Source organism: Melospiza melodia, chromosome Z (genome assembly GCF_035770615.1).
Source record: "Melospiza melodia melodia isolate bMelMel2 chromosome Z, bMelMel2.pri, whole genome shotgun sequence".
In the NCBI taxonomy this organism is placed as follows: Eukaryota; Metazoa; Chordata; class Aves; order Passeriformes; family Passerellidae; genus Melospiza; species Melospiza melodia.
This window is the reverse complement of record NC_086226.1, coordinates 34,652,976-34,672,837: the sequence shown is the minus strand read 5'-3', so window position 1 is coordinate 34,672,837 and position 19,862 is coordinate 34,652,976. Positions and strand designations below refer to the sequence as shown.

The 19,862-nt window shown below is 39.9% G+C and overlaps 1 protein-coding gene across 2 annotated transcripts in view; it reads right to left on the bottom strand.

Moving 5' to 3' along the window:
* Positions 1 to 10,487: 10,487 nt before the first annotated feature.
* The window catches only part of ZSWIM6 (zinc finger SWIM-type containing 6), a 107,379-nt gene continuing 98,004 nt past the window's right edge, over positions 10,488 to 19,862 (bottom strand). For both annotated transcript variants that reach the window (XM_063179636.1, XM_063179637.1), the window contains 4 exons: positions 17,431 to 17,588; positions 16,741 to 16,904; positions 14,873 to 14,954; positions 10,488 to 13,085 (listed from right to left, as the gene is read on the bottom strand). In XM_063179636.1, the coding sequence (XP_063035706.1) occupies positions 12,223 to 13,085; positions 14,873 to 14,954; positions 16,741 to 16,904; positions 17,431 to 17,588 (1,267 nt within the window). In that variant the 3' untranslated portion in view covers positions 10,488 to 12,222. The remainder of the gene's footprint in view (positions 13,086 to 14,872; positions 14,955 to 16,740; positions 16,905 to 17,430; positions 17,589 to 19,862) is intronic.

Sequence of the window (19,862 nt, the reverse complement as noted above, 5' to 3'; positions counted from 1 at the left end):
ACTTTTTCTCAATACTTATTAATTTTACATGGTACTTTGAGACAAGTTAATAATAGGATCCAGCTCATCCATTGTCCCACTGTTGAGGAACCAAAATGGTTAGCAAAATGGATAGCAAACCTAGTACTAACAGCAATGCTATTCAGATAAAGTTGATTTTCTCCAGTTTTGTCAGAAAGTTAAACAACCTGCTGCTCCTGATCCCTCCAATTTTGCTCTGAAGAAGACAGTAATCAAACTCACAAGTATTATAGACATATAATCTATTCTTCCTTGCAAAAGCTACATAAATTGTTATTGCAATTTACATCTGAGGTTCATATGCTACCACATTGATACTATCTGTGCCATGGAAACACAGACTGATTAGCCAGAATATACTGCTCAGCAGAAGCCATTCTCCTTCCTTGGAAAGGTAACTGGCTCAGGAGGGAAAGGAGCCACCAGGGAAGTGCCATAGTTTTAAATAGGAGAAATCTTTTTATTTCTGTGCCAATTCCAATACCTACTCTGAAGGCATAGGTGATTCAAGGAGACATGGGCCATACTGTGGTCTTCAGAAGGCACCAGTGTAATAAAAAGATTTACCTGACAACTTCAATTCAGGTATTATTAATTATCAAAGTAAGCCACAAAGCAGCTTCCAATGAGTGATTTATTTGGGTAACACACCACTGCTGTATTTGTGATTAGTCTAAAACAAAATCTCATCATTATTTTCAGTTCTGAGGTTTAGTGAAGTAAACGCCCACCTTTCACAAAAGTACAGCCATATGTAAAGACTGGACACATTGCACAGTTTGCTTTTTGTTTCCACCTGAGTTACATATTGTGAGTCCCCTCTAGGATAGCATTAGAGCGAAGAATAGGGCCCTAACAAAGCCATCTCTCACCGGGACTGATGAAGAAGGAAGGCAGGTTAGAGGGAAACCTAAAAAATCCTCAAGTCCTTAGAAGTAAAACCTAATAAATAAGATCATGGAGCTTCAGGATTTTGAGTTAAATCTTCTGGTGCCCTTTTGGAGAAGAAAGAGTATGAGATCTCCAAGCATGAACTGCAGACTTTCAGGAAGATGATGGCATTGCAGAGACTGTCTAGGTTATGCTCCAGACTACTGCTCTCACCCAACGTTTGCACCAAGGCATTCCTCATGCACATAGATCCAAAATCATAACCAGAAGTACTGCAGCTGAGCCCCTGTCTGGCTTATTGAAAGGACAGAGCTGCACAGTCATGAACTGAGGGCACCCAAGTTCATCTCACCCTGTGTTGTGCTGTCCCGGCTTGCAGCTCGTGTCCTTGGCCTGAGGTTCTGAAGATGGCTTTGTTTTCCAATCTCCCCATCAACTGACTCGGTACCCGCCTCCCCTGAGCCTTCTGGGGGCTGCTGAAAATTAGGAAGTTTCTGGGAGGTTGGCAGGAGAGATTTGCTAAAGATATGAAAGGAATTGTGTGATACTGCACCTCCATCAGAGGGGAAAGCAGTCCATCTTATATCAGATGGTTTTCTACTGCCCCAGTTGTAAAAACTATGATCACACTACAGCTCAGAAGATACAGACAAGTCCCTCTATTTTCTCTATCACTGAGATTTCCTTTTTTAATTTTTTTAATGGTTTGTTTTGAAAGGGGACCTTGAAGATCATAGAGTTTCAACACCTCTGCTGTGGGCAAGGCCACCTTTAAATAAACCAGATTGCTCTGGTCCTCAACAATTCCAGGGATAGGGCATTCACAACTTCCTTGAGCAGCCTGTTCCAGTGCACCACCACCCTCACAATTTTTTCCTAATATCTAATCTAAACCTACATTTTTATTTTTGAAAACATTTCTTCAGTATATTCCTGCCCATCAAGTAGCTGGTTGAGCATCTCACCCCAAAGCAATATGGTCCCCTTTTTATTTACTTGTGGCCCCAGAGGCTGACCATGAACACTCCCTGCCTTGTCTTTGAACCCCTTCAGGGATATTTTTCACCCTACAGTCAACATAGTTTCAGCCCACATAGTTCACTTGGGGCACCAGGATGCAGTGGGCTGCTGGACAGACCAGGAGACCCTGTGACAGAGAACATCGTGTTCCATGGGGAACAACAAGGAAAAGCACTGAAAAGCATATGTTGTTTCTACATATCATGCAAAAGAATGGAAAGACTGTGGTAGTGACGCCAGGCTCAACCATGTCCAACAGAATAGCAGCATTCCTGTGTTTAAGGCTGCTGTTTGCTGCTTGTGCTGCTTCGCAGAGTGAGTATGTTATCCCCTGGGATCACAGCTCAAGTCTGAACTGCATCACTTCATCCAGGCTACAGATCTGCTTTGCCATCTCAAGTGTGACAGAGAAGCTCCATGCCCCCTGAGCAGCTGTGAAATGCTGCACAGCTTCCCTGCTCCACTCCCAGGTGGGCTGCAGCTTGCTAGCAAAAGAGAAGGATCCACTCCAAAAGTGCTCACAACAGCATAGGTGAAAGTTTTAGCTACAGCCACAGTTAAATGCCTATTGTTGCCTATACGGCAGTCAGAAGCCCACTTACATCTGTAAGAAAATGAGTAAGACACATGAATGTCTAAAAGCTAAGTTTATCGTGGGAGGAATTTTAACGAAAGCAGGTGTAGTGGTTGCACTTGGAACACAAAGAACTAGAACAGTTGCTACACATTTGGATTTATTTCAGGACATAAGAAGTAGGGAAGAAGCTAGAAAAATATGCACTGTATCACACACAGAGGAAAAATTACATGTTCTGAAAATGGCTGTCATTTCTATATTGCAATTGTAAAAGCTTTTGGACATCAAACACATTATTTTGCTACATACTGGCACCAACAGAAGTGTCAGACAACACCCAGGGTTTCTTAGATGCCATTGAAGATTGAATTGGTTTGAAGAACAGAAATTACAAGCTTCACTTCAGGCAGAAGCCAGTATATCCTCTTCCAGAAAAAAGACAGATGTTTGTTTTAAACCCTTTTATGGTGGTGCCTGTTAGTATCAACATGCTTAAGGATGTGTTACTATTTTCATTATAAACCCCTGCTTTGAAGTGTTTTATAACTCAGCTATAAACATATGGCACTTGCAGGGACAGACACAACTCTTCTGTTTCTGTATCAAGATTTTAAAGAAGTGTGCATGCACAAACACATACCTAAAACAATGATGGCATCCAAATTTTTAATGCAGCTCTGTAGCCCAAAATTAACTAAATGAAATGAATGAATTTTCTTCAGCCTCTGACATCATTTCTTTCTTTCTCTTTACTTTTTACTTTCATTGCTCTCATGCTGTAGTCAGTTACAATTTAAAAACTTTAAAAGCAGCTGCTGCTAGACAACAACCACTTCTTCTGAGGGTTCTAATATTACTGCTGCAGGAGCTTCACCTAAAGAGCGAATCTCCCTTTTCCTCTCCATGCACATTTCTGCAGCAGTCCTGTAGCGAACCATTGGGTAAGCAAGCAAGCAGTAGTCTGAAAACCTACTTTAGCAGCCACTTGAAACAGCTACCTTTAAACAAGAGAATTTTTTCAGCGCTTGGCTGAAAAGAGCTTTGATACATTTGAAGAACATCAGTGAGTCAAACAGAGCTGTGGAGAAGCAATTTGTCTAAGTTTTATTTTTCGCTCCTATTCTGCTTTTTATTTTAAGCTGTTATAAAGAAAACAAAGGAAATTAAATGAAAAGTTTCTCCATTTAAGAAAGCCTGGAGGTTCCCTCTCCAGCTTCCCTGGCACGCTCCCTGCAGCCCATTTCCAAGATGCACTGTGTCTCACACGGGCATGGGTCCCTCCAGGCAGAGCAGGACAGGCTCCTCCAGGTTCCATCACTGGAGCTTTGCAGAAAGGGGTGGAAGTGGGGATCACCCTGGCAGCTCTGGGCAGATGTCCCCTAGGGTGATACACTTTGCACAGGCTCCCACCAGCTGCTGAAGGAACAGGCTGAGCACTCCACTGGGCAGCTAAACCCTCTTGATAGTGAAGTATCTTATGGAAGTTAACTATTGACCTCACTGACTACTCTCACACTGAAGCTCAGCTGTAAGATTCCATATCTTACTAAAACAGAGCTAAATCCAAAGACAATTCCAGACTTACATCTGGTCTTCATGTTAGGGATCCCTGCCATAGGACTTTTAACCCCTAGTATATAGAGTAAGAATTTGTGGGAAAAAGCTCCCAAAAACTAAATCTATTTAGTCTTCTTGAATTACAGCTTCTAGAGATCTGTATCTTGTATGTGCTTCTGTAACATGAAAAGGACTCTGCAGTTATGCTGCTGAACATTAAATAAATGTAGCAAGCTGAAAACCACTGTTTGGAAAAGTCAGACTTCAAGGATGCATTCAACTAGGCAAGGATTATTCTTTACAGCAGAATTCCAAAATTCTATACTTTCTGAATTTAACCATAAATCCACAGTGTTGCAATTCAGTATTTTAATTACTCCCAATGCTTACCTACAGAAACTTGCCAGAACTGCAGGGAAGTTGCAACATCTGCAGAAACCCAAGAGCTGCACAGAAGAGCATGGGCTCCAAACAAAGGCAGCAGTCAGTCAGGCTCATGGATGGGATGGGAGGGCCCAAAACAGGGAGGCTGTAAAGAAGGTCTGTGATCTCTCAGTCCCACGCCATGCAGAGGGATCAACCTGCTGCCTGAAATCTTTGCCACCATCTCTACAGCAGAGAAGCAATTAGTACTAGTGAAAAGAAGGAAGAAGCATTTTCTCCAGGGCTTCCTAAGCCCATGGCTTACCAAGACATGGACTTCAGGACAGAAACAAACATGCTGACTCATTGTTTTGTTCCCCTTGCTGCCCTCTGGCCTGGCCATAGCATGCCCTTGCAGGCTGTTCATGGATATGGGTATCAGCTAGCCAACTCAGACGGTCCACACATTCTTCCACAAATGCTTCACCCAAGTGCAATACCTGAAGAAAAGCTTTGGTCCATGGATAATATTCGTGTTTGGGCTTGGACACCCACATACACACACACACACATTGTCCCCACACCACAAGGTGAGTCTACATTTGTCTCCACTGAACACACTCACCTTTAAGTCCACACTTGAGTAGCAGCAAAAACAAAACCACTGTGAAATTAGTAGCAAATTCAGGTCCTGAACTCAGCAGATACTAAAGCTCAAGCTTCTGCTCAGAGCTCTCAAGGCAGCTGCACTTCTCAAGCACCTGTCCAAATGCTACAAATGTCTTTTCATTTTATTTCCTATCACCAGAAAACAGAGATTTGGGATTGCTGCTGGTAATGGATAACCTAGATGTATTGTAAGTAATGTGGGGTGAGCAATGAGATAGGCCAGTGCCATTGCCAGTGTGGCAAGTGTGCCAGAAACACGTTGCTCTCCAATTCAGCAGCACAAACAAGTGCATAAACTAGTGTTTTATACTGGGCTCAACAGAGTCAGTGCTATTTTAGGTCATCCAATTAGGTCTCCCACACACACTCACAAACTGCATACAGACCATTTGGGTGTTAAAAAACTGGCAACTAAAATACAAAATTGTCCTGTCTAGGTAACCTGAACTTTTCTAGGAGTGGAGAATTTGTGCCTTGGCAGTGCATATGCTTAACGACGGATGCACTTCCAACTCTTGCCAGTAATTACTGTTTTCTTGACTTTATTCTTTCTGATGAAAGACCAAATATTGTGAATTACTGCCTTAAAAAAATTGCTTTTTAGCTTCTGGCTTTTATTGCCCGCATTTGCTGTGCAACAAAGTCCAAATGCTCACAAAATGAATGACATCAAACTCCGGTTAGTGCCACATTGCTTCCTCATGTGCCATGGCCCCTTCTTCCACAAATGAGGATAGCACATACAGCCCCTAATTACCTGTGAGGTGCAGTAACTTACCAGTGTTTGGCTCAAGGTTTCCATGCAAAGTCAAAGTGAACCCCTCAGTCTGGACAAACTCTACTCTACAAACAATACACTAAGGTAATGCAGTCCAGCAGTTACTAGAGGAACATGACATAACATTGTATGAATCATGTGACTGATGAGATTAAAAAAACAAATTGCTGAGATACAGGAAAAGTCCTGGGTCATTTCAGATGGAGAATACAGTGATACTTGGGAAAATGCAGGCTGTGAAACAAAAGCCACTATGAAATAGTTAAGTCCTCTTCACATGGACCTTCCTTAACATAAAATACTGAGAGTTTCAGAGCAGATGAAAACTCTTGAGTACAGTCTTCCTCTACAATCACCACCCCATAAAGCAATACTTAAGTTTCTTTTTCAGTATTTGGTATCATCTCATTAAAATTTCCAAACATGTCTATTAGGCTTCTCAGTTTCGCATTAAACAATTTAGACAAAGACTATGAAAGACCTGCTAAATTGCTAAGTAGCAGCTAAGCCAAAGGCCTTGTAGCACATAGTGGTTTTAAATTGGACTCCAGATTTGCAAGAATGGTTGGAGAGGCCCATTTTTCAAAACTAAAAGTCCCTAGAACTGGCAGCATGACAGAAGTGGAGACAACCTCCTGTAATATGTAGAAACTGCAGGCTGCTGGAGAAAATATTATGCACTAGGTCAGGCATTTGTATTGACACACAGGAGCAAACACATCCTGAGTTATGAGAGTCTTCCCATGCTGCATCTATGCCATAAATGGAATCAGTCATCAGGTGGCTGGAGAGAAAAAGGTTTTAAACTAAGGAAAGAAAACACCACCCAAAAATATCTCTTTACCTCTCTCCCACCAAAACCAGCTGGAGAGGGGTGATGGTGGTCACAACGGTGTTAGTGAGAGCTGCCTTTCACATCTCCATGTTCACAGTGCAACAGGCAGAGTATGAGTGTGATGAAATTCCCCTCTTAAGTACATTTGCTCATTTCAGGAACAAGTTAACATGTCTTCCATTTTGGTGTTTATTTGGGATATTTTAAATTAATCTACTGATCTACTAAACATGTTTGAGGGATCAATCAGAGGCACAAAAGAAGTCATGTTTTCTTCAGAACCCACAATTTTCATTCATTTAAGTGACCAACTGCTGTTCAGAGTTTAACAAATGGGATCTTTCTGGGACAGCATTTTATGTAATTTTCTCTGTTGTAATCTTGGCCTCCTGAATTGGTTTGGTTGTGCTGCTCAGGGTTCCTCCTGAATTCGTTTGGTCGTGCTGCTCAGGGTTCCTCAAAATATTGGCAAGATGGCTCAAGCAAGGCCAGCCTTTGACCCACAGCCTGCCTTCTCAGAGGCAACAGAAGGCCTCAGGGACATCACTTCATAAGAGATTAGTTGTCATCTGCCTGACTCTTGCCTGGGAATTGGAAAAGCCAGGCACTTTCTTGTTACAAGTAGACATGCTGCTTAATGCAATATAGATTGTCTGAAAATAAAGGCCACAAACCTCAAATGGTTTTTCTTTCCCACATACCAGGCAGAATTTGGCACTATTTCTCTTGCTACTTTTTTTCTTATAACAGGCTTCTCAAAAGTGTCTGCCAACACTAGCCTTGATGTAATTCCAGCAGCTTCACCAGAGGAATATTTAGCTCAGTCCTTAATCACCCTCATCCATTTTTTGACTTGGCAGAATCCTTCTGTGAACAGTGATGTGCCTTTGATGCCTGAGACACCAAACCAAGACTTCCCTGTGGTCAGACATACAATTCCAAGGTCAGAGTGGTGGAAAGGCAGACAGCGCTGGTTTTGCACGTCAACTGTGGCTGCTTCCTTAGGCCTCTCTGAGGTCACCAGCCCCTGCATCAGCTTGCCCTTCCCATTCACTGCTCCACAGATTCTTCCAACACCACGGACCATGGTTGAGCTCTGTGGCTCATTTTATATCATCAAACCACAAATACATCACCTTTCATGTAAACACTTTTCCAAATACACAGCTCTTTAAATGACATATGCAAAAGGACAAAGGCTAAAGAGGAAGAAAAAATATCCCAACAATTAAATGCATTCGTTACAAAACTCAGCAAAAGATGACTCATTGGGTGGCCTCATGATTGTGGTACTTCCTAGTCATTATCGTTCTCTACCTAAAAAGCTATGGAAATTAGTCAAGGTTGGCTTTAGAAATAACTTGTGCTTTGTAGTCAATATATGTTAATAGAAATCTTAGGTCCTATGACCTTGGAGTTGTCGGCAAATACAGCAGCGGACACGATTTTCTTTTTAAGACAGATTCTTTTTCTCAGAGCACACAATTCTCTATTTTTAGTAGAAGCAGGGACACAGATAACACCATAAAGATGGACTGCAAACATTTCAGCTGACAAGTAGGTGCTACTTGACGCTGATTGCCCAGGGTATTAGCAGAGGCAAGAGTTACCTTCCCATGTGCAATATGGAGAGCACACTTCTCCACAGGAGGCAGATCCCAGCAACCTCCTCTACAAGGAAAGCTGTATCTGACACTTTGTTGTCTCTCCAATTAAGGTTCTTACAAAGCTTTTCATTTCATATTCATACAGTGAACAGTATAGTCTTGCCTGTTGCAATGCAAGAGCTAGCAAAATACTTTGTGGTTTATGTTCCTTGTTTTTCCACTTATCCTTGCACTAAGTACACACTTTACACGGGGTAAGAATTTAAAATAGTGGAAAAATATTTGTCTCTGAATACTTTAGTCAAAACTGCAGAGCAAGAGAAGACCTGAGGGTATGAAGCTTCTTACTTCAGGTAAAGGTATCAGCTATGCTGCTACTTTTCCAAATAATATTCTCCATTAAAATGAGATGAACTCTCATAACTTTTGTTTTTAAAGCAGAAATGGAAGGTTGTATAATTTTTCAGTAAAAAACCCCAATTTTTACAAAATCATTGAGATGAAGGCATCTCAGTGAATACAAATCACTGCAAATTCACTCTAACTACACCTCAGAAGACAAAATTTCCATGTAAGCAGCACCTCAGTTTTGCTGCACTTGTTACTTACACTCACCTACCTGGAAATCTGAACTGCTAAAAACCAAACCAAACCAAAACTGAAAGGAAAAGCTTGAACTAATTTGACAGAACACTAAAGAAATATTAAAGGGTGACTTTCAGACTTTTGAAATCCTCTAGCAAGAGCCCTCCAGCCTTTCTTTTTTTGGTGGTTCCTCCTACCTTCACAAACCAAGGACAGGACATACTGAGACATGTTTACTAGAGAGACTGGCCAAGTCTGTTAGTCCTTGAGGGCTTGTAACGTGGTATGAACTGCACTGTACAGTACCAATGCAGGCACAGAAGAGATTTTACTCAGTCGTGAAAATAAGCCAAATAGGATTCCATCAGTTCTGCAAGAAGCAGCCATGTGCTTGTCCAAACCAAGTGATAACTACCATGACTGCATTTAATTCTAACGCCTGGTCTTCAAAAAAGGCTTCAATTTTGCAATCTAAATAATCCAGAATTATCCCTACTATGGCATTATTTGTAAAATTAGAAAAAAACCAAAACAACTAAAACATCCACAAAAAAAAAGCAACCATGTAAACCCTATTACAAAATGAAGTGATACTTCCTCTTTTCCTTCCTGTGCTACTGCCCATGACAGGTAATTAATCTGAGACAAAGTACTGAACCAAAAATGTAATGAAAATTCAATACTTGGAAGGAATTGAAGTCACAGAATGTCACCGAGTGTTAGCACAATTAGGTCAGGACATCTCAGCTGTTAGCAAGACTTGGTAAAAGACTCATATTTTACATGACAAGTTATACAAAGATTCAGACCTTTTCCTTCTTAATCTTCAGTGACGCAAGCCTCACTCTCAGAATTCATGGTTACACTGGTACCTCTGTTAGTTGGTGCTGCATACTAATTCTCTTTTCAGCTGAAGATACTAAAAAAAAAAAAAAAAAAAAAAAGAATTTAAAATTATCAGATCAAATATGACATCAAATAACATTCCTAAGATGATTAAATAGTGGTAAAGCAGAAAACTCCTCTTCATTTTGCAACAATGACATATTCCATTATTCTCCAAGGGTTCAAAAATTCACACAGTTCCTATGGAGTAAGGGCTCCAAAAAACAGCAATATCACCTATCAGCTGATGAGCAAGAACTTCACACTGTGTGGAATGAGCTGCATGACTCAAAATACTCAAAACACTTTAGAAAAGCCAGTCGATGAACAGGAATAATTGTCCTTGAATACAGCCACAGCACATCTCAACTCTCATGGCCACCCAAATAATCCAGAGTGGAAACACACCCACACACACCTCCAGAATCCTACCAGGATGGTACATCAAGGCTTACTGTTTGATGTACAGAACACACCTCTCCAGATACAGGCAGCATTTGGCCCTTTCTCTCCTTACCAGGTCTTCTTCCACCAGCAGCTACGATTCCTCAGCAGAACCTCTGAGGAACACAACATTTATTTCCTGGGCTTGGTGGCTGTATTGCATACCACCACACTGCAGTGAAATTGTTAGCTGGGCATTCATGATCTATGAACACAATTCAATTCCAGTAACAGACACCATTAAAGGAGGCAGAATCAACTTTCAAAAAACTAATTTTAATCAAAACAAAAAAATTGTTGATCATTAACAAGTTTATAAAACAGTGATTTAGTTACATAAATAAATTGATATCAGTGTATCAAATCTTAATTACTTTCAACTTCATGAGCATGTTTACATGGGTGATGAAGTACAACCTTTTTACCTATTATAATAAATAAAATGGAGAGCATGAAATAGTTTTTCTAAACAAAAATACCTACAAACATACCTCTAGCATGTTCTCTAATGAAGGGAACAAGAGACACTGGACAACTTTTGCACCAAAACATAAAAACTGCTTTAAAAAGCACAAGGATACAGAACCATCAGCTAAAGTAAAGACACTATACTGTAACCAAGGTTGGTATTTAATAATATAATGAACAGTTTGGTAGTTAGATCTCCAGTTTGGTTATTTTAAAGCATTAAGACAAGGCAAGATAGAAGGCTGCTTCTGTTTGAGTAATTCTAGAGAAAATAAAATATATTAAAAAAACAAACTGAAAAGTAGAACAGTCATACCTACACAACTTTCTGTCCTGCACAAAGTCAAAATACCTATGCAGAATATATATATATAATATATATATGTTATTTGTGCACAAAGGTTAGCTTATTATTAGCTCACTGCAAAGGCGTTACGTATCATGTCAATAATTTTGGAAAACATTTTGTGTTTTGTGTCAAAAAGGATATTCTTTAAGTCTTCTAGGCTATGAGGCACAAACCCCAATTCTGGCATACTGTATTCTTAATGCTAAGGCTTGCTGCTCTGGCTGTGTATTTTTTGTTGTCCCTCTTTACTATAGTGCCTGTTACAAGCATGTGTGTATGTGTGTATACATATATATGTATACACAGGTTGTATAAATATATATATATATAAAATTTTCCCCAATAGGTATCAGTCCAACCATGCAATCCAAAAGGTGGCTCTGCATAGATGCCCAGCATATAGTTCACCACCTGAGCCAACCCTGAAGCAAGGCGTACTGTAGTCCTTCTGATAGGTTTTTTTCTGTTTAAAACCAAGCTACTGCAGCTTCAAGTATTTTGCATTACATAGATTTTTTTATAAATTAGTTAATGTTATATTTTTCAATATTCAGACATATACTATAATATATATACAGTACAATAAATGCTCTCATTCTTTTTTTAATTTTTTTGTTAAATCCCTGAGAATGTATGTTGACAGTCGCTAAGTTTCCACATGCACAAGCATTGTGTGCCATGCTTCTGGATGAACAGCACTGCAAAGCCACGTGGTCAGCCTTTTAACTATTAGTATCTCATTTGTTGGTTTGTTTAAATATGCTGAAATGTAAGGATGAGTTACAAAGAAGTAAAGCTGAATCCATTCGAGGTACTTATCACAGGATGGAGGTGTTTTGTTTGGTTTTTAAAGCCATTGCAATACATGTTTGTTTTTGAGGCTGTGAACATATACAGAAAGAACAGGAGAGCAATGTGGGCTTTTGCCACTTGACAACATATACTCAGTGTAAACCAAACCTTTTTTAACCTCTCTCTTACAAAACAGAAAAAAGAAGAAAAAATTAAACACACAAACTTTCACAACATGACAGTTCAGTTTGCAAACTCAATATAACTATACACATATAATACCGGTGTGGCTCTGTTTCTTTAAGTTAAAAAGGATACAAAGGCAGGCTCAAGTAAAAACAAACCACCCCTCCCCGCCAGTCCCCCATTCACGCATTTTCATCAACCAAACCGTTCACGAACCAGCATCATCAGTTTCTTTTTGCCTTTGTAGATTTGTTTTAGGTTGTCAATGAACTGTGTAAACTGGATGTGACCATCATGAGCCATTAGGAAGGTCTCTCGTGCCTTGCTGAGGAACTCTATAAACTCACTATAGTGTCGTGGGCTGATGTGAGTGAGACGTGAATGAGTTGTATTAATGTAGGCTCCGATCGTGGCATCCAAGAGTTGCCGTAAAGGGGCTTTGTCCAGTGACATGAGCTTACCAGAGTTCCTCCTTCCATGAAGTCCCACCATGCCAGGAGTGGTCAAAGTACACCTACGCAAAATGTCTGACAGTACTGTTGCACACTTGACACTTTTGACTACCAGAGGTATTATAGCTGCTAGCTCATTTTTCCCAAGGGAGTGGCTGAGCGCACATGCCCACAGAACGTCATTAATGGCAGGGTGTGTGTCCTGATTGTAACTCAGGTTGAGATGTGTCATGGCCAAGGTGGCCAGCTTGTAGGCCCGCATGGGGTAACCACGGTGCTCCATGTATCGTGCTATGGTAAAAAGCTGCGAGTAGCTCATGCCAGCTGTAGCAGCATCTAGAACGATTTGGTAAGCGGTCTCAAAAGCTATGTGATCCTTTTCACATAGGGTCAGTGCAGAAAGGGCACAGTTTTGAGGATCCTTCATGGCACACTGTAGAGCAAGCGTCCTAGCACTGCCAGCCAGCTTCTCCTGCTGATGGCAGTCCAGATGCAGACGGACAATGGTGCTGTTGGACATCACTGTCGTAGCAACAATACTAGTGGCTTCTGTTGGAGTGAAAAGTGTAAACCAATTTTGCATGATACTATCCAGTGCATAAACACCTGGGGGAGAGAAAGAAAGGATTAGTCACAACTGATGAAACCCAGCAGATAGAGATGTTCAGCAGATTATACTTCCCACAAAGTCTAAGAGGTTACCAGTACAACCCAGCAAGAAAGGCTCACAGACAGCATGGCTAGAAAAGAACATTAAATCTAAGACTACTGTACAAACTCTGTAGCAATCACATAAACCCAGAAAACAACAAAAATAGCCTGCAAGATAAGTTTTAATCTCCTGTTGTGACAGCTGAGCTGTTTTACTTAAGACAATTTGGGTAAAACATTCGGTCTCATTTAGTCTCATCATCTCACTCAAAAGCAGCCCTCACCTTGCACACCACAGCAATTGCAACCTCTTTCCTCACTGTAAATCTCAAGGCACAACACATGTGAAAAGTAGGCAGAAAGGCTTTCTTAAGGGAACACCAAGGCATACCTTAGCAGAACTTATTAAGCACACCTTAAAGCAATCAAATTTGCAAATACATGATCAAGATCCTTATTAGAGGAATACAATGAGCAATATGAACTACTGCATATTATATTTCTCAGTGCCACTGTATTCCCAGTGTGTTTCACAGGCAGAGGAAACACTGACTGATGGGTTCCATAAGTTAAACCTAGAATTAACTGGAGTGCCTTATTGCTAGAGGCAGTTTACACACACTTGTGAGCCCACCTAAACCACAAACAAAGGTCTTTATTTTCTCTGCAGGACTCTAATGCTTTCCATGCACCCCACCACTCATTTGCAGCAAACCAGCATAGCCAGAGAATACAGTATCTTCAATTAAATAAAGAGATTCCTAGCATTACCATATTGATTCTTTACTGTGTTGATTAAGTCTAAAGAGTACTTTGGACAACATTTTAGGTTCTTTACAGGACACTTCTATTAGAATATGTAAACCAATTTGAAGAAATTTTAAATCCAGTATTTTATTTGCTGAGATGCAGCTGCACAAAATAACACTCAGGCACTAATATCTGTAAGATAACCTCAGCAAAAATTACCTTAGCAAAGATATAAAAGCAGTAAAACAAGAGCATTGCATGAAAATCTGCAGACACAAACCACTTTCTGGCGGACAGCATACAAAGGTAAGCTCTATTTCCCCATGCTATTGACAACAATATATGGCCAGCTAAGCATAAAACAAAGAATGAATTAATCCAGAGAATAAGCAGCAGCAATCTTCCTAAGTTCTGAAACTCAAGAAGCATCTATGCAATACAATCCAACTCAGATATATGAAGAAGGAAAAAATACAACAAAAAAACATGCTCTCCAGAAATACCTTTACTGACAATTGAAATGGCTCCATAATCATAAGTACTTAAATTGTTCCCATTAGCATTGCTGATTTTTGATTGTTTTTTTAACAGCTATACAGGTTTTAATGCAGTCATGGTAAACCTTAACACAGAAGATTTATGAGATGCCTCATGAAGACAGGCAGGAAATCTATAGCAAAGCCCAAAATGATCCCAACATGCTACTTGAGAGAGCACTGATTTCCCACTTCTGTATTGAGTATTTTGGGTATGCTTCCCATAGGTTATGCACACCTCCAGCTTATGGGGGAAAGCAGTCATACTGCATTACTCAACTATTGTCTCACTTGCTTTGTGCCTAAAAACACCCACTAATCACTGCCATAATGTGCTCTCACCAAAGGAATTTTAGAGATGAACATGAAGTGGGAGGCATTTGCAGAAACTGGATGTTGACAAGGAAGATCAAGCCCTGTAAGAGCAGCTGACAAGAGAAACATTTCAGAACATACCTACTTCTGTTGCACATGTTACCAACCACCTCACCATTTCCCGCCGTCGCCAATTCAGCGTTGACAGCGTCATCCGCATCACCTGTTAAAAGAACACAAACAAAATAAAATTTAAGTTGCAAACCAAGGCCATAGACAAACAGATAGGGATTTTAAAGTATTCAAACACACTGGAGTTAAAAATGGCAGCCTCTTGCTCTCTCCATTTCCTCTTTTTCAGCTGATATGTCAGACAATTTGAAAAACACTGATTGGGTATTTTTGAACAGCATACAGAGAGTAATTCCAACTGCACACCCTTCAAGGATAGAGGACGGAGACTGTTTTATCTGGAGGCAAGAAAAAACCCTATCCCATAAAAAAGCCTTCTCCCAAGCAACAAAAACCAACAATCAACTACCAATTATTGAAATTAAATTATGTAACATCTCCTCCCTCTATGCACAAGTATATCGGTAATCATCATGTGATATTCCAGGGCATAAAATTGTGGTAAGTAGTCAGGTACTGGATACTGAACAAAGACAACCTAATTACATTTAAGTTGAGGAAGAAAGAAGGGGGAATCATCTGTAGGCCACTAGAAACAATGCTGACACTGTTTCTTGCAGGAAAAGCCTTACTGTAAGAAACTACACAGCTGGAAATTGCTGGAAATTACACTGCTATGCATCTTCCTTCTGGAAAACAAATCTTTAAGATTCTTAAAACACCTTTGCTTAAGCTTGGAACAGAACAGTGGGCAAATTCTACAACAGTTCCAGTTTGTTGGGTTTGTGACATTACTTTCACTAGATCGCGCTGAAGATACTCTGATGACAGTGTCAACCACAAAAAGAGTATCCATGAATACCCAAAGTGTTCTGCTGCCATTGAAGATACTTGGTGAAAAATTGAGGTGACGCACAGGTCAATTGTAAGGATTTTTCTCTCTCTCACATAAACATTTAAGGCAAATGAAACAAACAGATTTCCACAGTGACCATGGAAATATGAAAGCCTAACAAAGCATACAGAACCCTCAGCTTTTTAATTAAAGATTTTAGTACCTTTCTTCAGCATAAGAAGCAACTGGGAAAATATACTTACCCCAGAAGTCTTTGGAGCTTTATTTACTGAACCAAAGTAATAAATGGTTTTCTGATCTTTGCATGATTTTTTTAAGAATTCCCTGAGGAGGGATGGAGATATTTGTTTTTGTTGAAATGAACTGCGTAAACTCTAACATTCAAAAGTGTCAGGTAATATTCACTACTTGTCTGGCTCCTTTTCGCTTGCAAAGTCTCTCCTCAGAGCCTGAAAACTGATCTGCAGTACTTGTACACCTCAAGCACACTCAGAGGCTTCTGACTATACCACAGCTTGTGGAGTACAGGATGTTGATGGAAGTGAGAAGGCTGGTGCCAACATGTTCTGCCTTAGCAACCAGTCATTATGGTTGACCTTGGCTTTCAACAAGCATGTATCAATTCTCATTTTTTAGGGGAAAGGAAGAAAAAGAAAATGGAAAAAACCCTGAAGACCATGCAGAAAATACAGTGCATTTCCAGCAAGCAGAGTAATTTTACTTTCTACCCAGTCCTACATAAAATCCTGAATCCACCACACCGATCCTCCCTCAGCCCTGAACAGAAGAGTGCAGCCAACAAATACCAGCTCTACCTTCCACTTGAATGGCACAAAGGGACTGTGCAGATTCTTGGTCTGTGTTTACTAGTACACTAAGCCTTGTAGTAGAAAATAAAACTTAAAACCAAGTCCAGACGGAGCCCAAAGACAATATCCTTTTCTGTGCTTAAAAGCTACATGCACCAACACTGCATCAAATTTCTTTCTTCTATTATAATAACAACAAATGAGGGAAATACCTGAAGACCCAACTCCAGAGAAACTTTCAGAAGAGTTATGTCTGGCAAGCTGTCCATGAGTGTGGCTATTTTAAATGCATCCTGGGCAAGCTTGAAGATGTGTGATGAGGAGTGGATATTTTTCTGGATGGATTCTAACACTGTTTCCAGTCTCCGAACATCACCTGCAAGGTGTAAACAGAATCATCAAAATGGAACAAGCTCTCAAAACACCCAGAGGTCCATTATATCTGAGCCTGACATTGCTACGCAATAGTATGACGTGTCAATTACACACACACTGTTTTTAGAAACCTTCTATAATTAAATTGCATATGAATGAAAGATATAAGAGAACACAAACTGCTCTATCTGAAGGTGTTAGTGCAGCATGGGGCCAAAAGTCACTCTGATTTGTGAATTTTGGAACTGACTTGTCCACTTCTGTGTCTCACAGTCAAAGTCATGTATCAGGAGAATAAAAAGCTGTCTCATCGGCCTCATACCAAGTTCATCTAGCTACCCGATAACTAAATTAACTACTATGCTAGAAAGTTACATGACAGATTTAAGCCAGTACAGTTTGTTGTGCCCATTTCAAACTATTGCCAGACTATGATCTGGACTCCTAAGCATGAGTATTATGATCTGTTTGCCCATGCAATATTAAAAGCACACATTTAGTTGAGTACATAACTGACAGCAACGTACCTTTGGCTGCTGTTAGCATGGTTGATGCCAGCTCACACTGCTGGGATTCGATATGACTTAGGGTGAACCAGCGGGGATACCGGTTTGGAACAACAGATGCGATGTGGTGAGGGCGGGACAGGTCTCCTGAAGGAGCTGTGGATTCCAGTACCAGCAACCTGAAATAAGAAAGAAATCTTCATTCATTAAACCACTATTACATTTGGTTGCTCATGAGCTAAACTAAAGCTGCAAGAATACTTGGTATTGTCTATGAAATATGTTTTTACAGTTTCAGAAAAAAAAATTGGAAAACCACTTCTCTTCTTGCGGAATCTCAAAAGTTCATTTGCCAAATTTTCCTATATCAATAGGCATTTTTAACCTACCAGAATTTTATAATGTACCCTAATCAGATGTTAGGGTCCCAAACAGCAATGACAGAGAGTCAGTTTCCTTTAATATGACTTTCAGACTCCATTTTCTCATTAAGTATTCATCAATCAACAACAGTCTTACCCAACAAGGAGCACTCATACTTAAAAATTTCAAATTAACGTGTTGTTGACTACTACAACCCAAATGACAGCCCACCGCAAAAATATAACCTTACTGCCCTTGCAATACACTAAATACTGACAGTACATCAGCAACTCTATAAATCAGTACAAAAATAGGCTTTTTTTTAAATACAGTTAAGCATAGTTTCAGCATATGAATGGTTAAATAAATAGCAATAAGGCCATGTCCAGAAGAAAAGCTTTTCCAGTGCTTAGCTTCTTGATGTCTCTTAGTATCTGAGGTCTGTTTCTACCAGCTTTCATATGCATGGGATTATTTAGAAGGAAGTGATCTGTGGCGATCAAGGAAGTTGCGCCTCTTTGTCCACAAAACTGCAACTACCGAACACTGAAAATCCAATGCATTGTGGTTTTTTCAGTGATAGACTATTTCTTATAGAATAAGTCCATTTAAATGTAAGTTACAATTTCTTATAATTAAACAAATACCTAAGTTCTGTAAGTAGCTGTGGAGTATGTAGGGGTTTTTTTGCATTAAGATGGATTTGACTTCCATCAGGTTTTTTTTATATTCCTGAAGCGTATGATATATTAGTAAGATAATAATACTGCATAATAATATACTTAAAACATTCACTGAGGAGGGTAATTTTGAATATATGGAAAGGCATCTAGCAGGCACTTAAAAATACAACACACCACCCAAATAACTATCACACACATGTAAGTGCATGAAAATAGGAAAAAAACTCTTGTATCAAATCAAATCTATTCTCCAGCACCACAAAGACACCTCTTCATAAATATATTCTAAAGCTGATTTTTTCCAAGCATAGACTGAGGTTACAGAGATGCATTATGAGATAGCTTCAGTGAACAGCAAAGATCCTAACTATTAAATTAAGAAAGGGATTAGTAGGTTATGAGTAAGAGTAAACAGCCAAAAAGCATGAAAGAAAGGCTGTTTTGGAGTAATCTTTTGTCACTTTGCATTTAACTGCCAGCTTATGTGCTCTTCTGCTGTGAAAAGATGTGCTGCTGTGAATTGGTGGCATTCACACAATTTTGGCAAGGTTAGGGAACACCAGAAAACCACATGTAGATTTAGCATTCTTAACCTTTTTTTTTCCTTTGAAATATCAATTATTTAGTTAGGTTTTAGCAAAGCTACCTTGTGAATAAACATCACCATTGAAGTCTGGGTCCCAAAGCCTGGCTGAAATTCAGGCTTAACAAAGGATCAAACCAAACTAAGCCAAACATTCAAGTGAGCAGTCAACTGCAGATCCATGTTTTCCAAGGCTATGCTCCATATGTTTCAGTCCTGAAGTATGCATGGTCACTCTTCACATTTTTTAGACTCTTCCCATAACATCCATTACTAGACATTCTTGGAGGCAGAAAAACACCCAACAGGCTAAGCAGACCCTTGGCTTAAACTGACAGCTATATTTTGCTCTTACGCAGGGCCTCCCATTTAGTCCTTTGAACACAATAATTATTTTGTCCCTGTTTAGCTTTTTAGAGAGAGTAGCTCCAGAATAAACACCTCCAAGCCATACAGACACAATCTGTTTGATGAAGCTGAACACTCTTCACGTGGATAGGAAGTCCCTCAATCACTGTGCAATCATGCTTGGTGATAATGACCAGGAAAACTCAACATTTTTTCTTTTTTATAATCTAAGACTTGACTGCTTTTAGTGCTCAGTTGTGGCTATTCTTTGCCAACTATCAACCACTAGGTTCTTGACAGTGAGCAGACATTCAGATGGGACCACTTTCTTCCCTGAACTCTATGTGGACAACAGTTTTATCTATGATCATTTAGGTCCCTGAAAACCCATTCAGAAGTTTTTTCTTAGATATCATTACCAATCTGACCAGTCCTGAGACAGCACACACCGAAAACTGCCTGAGAAACACCTTTTT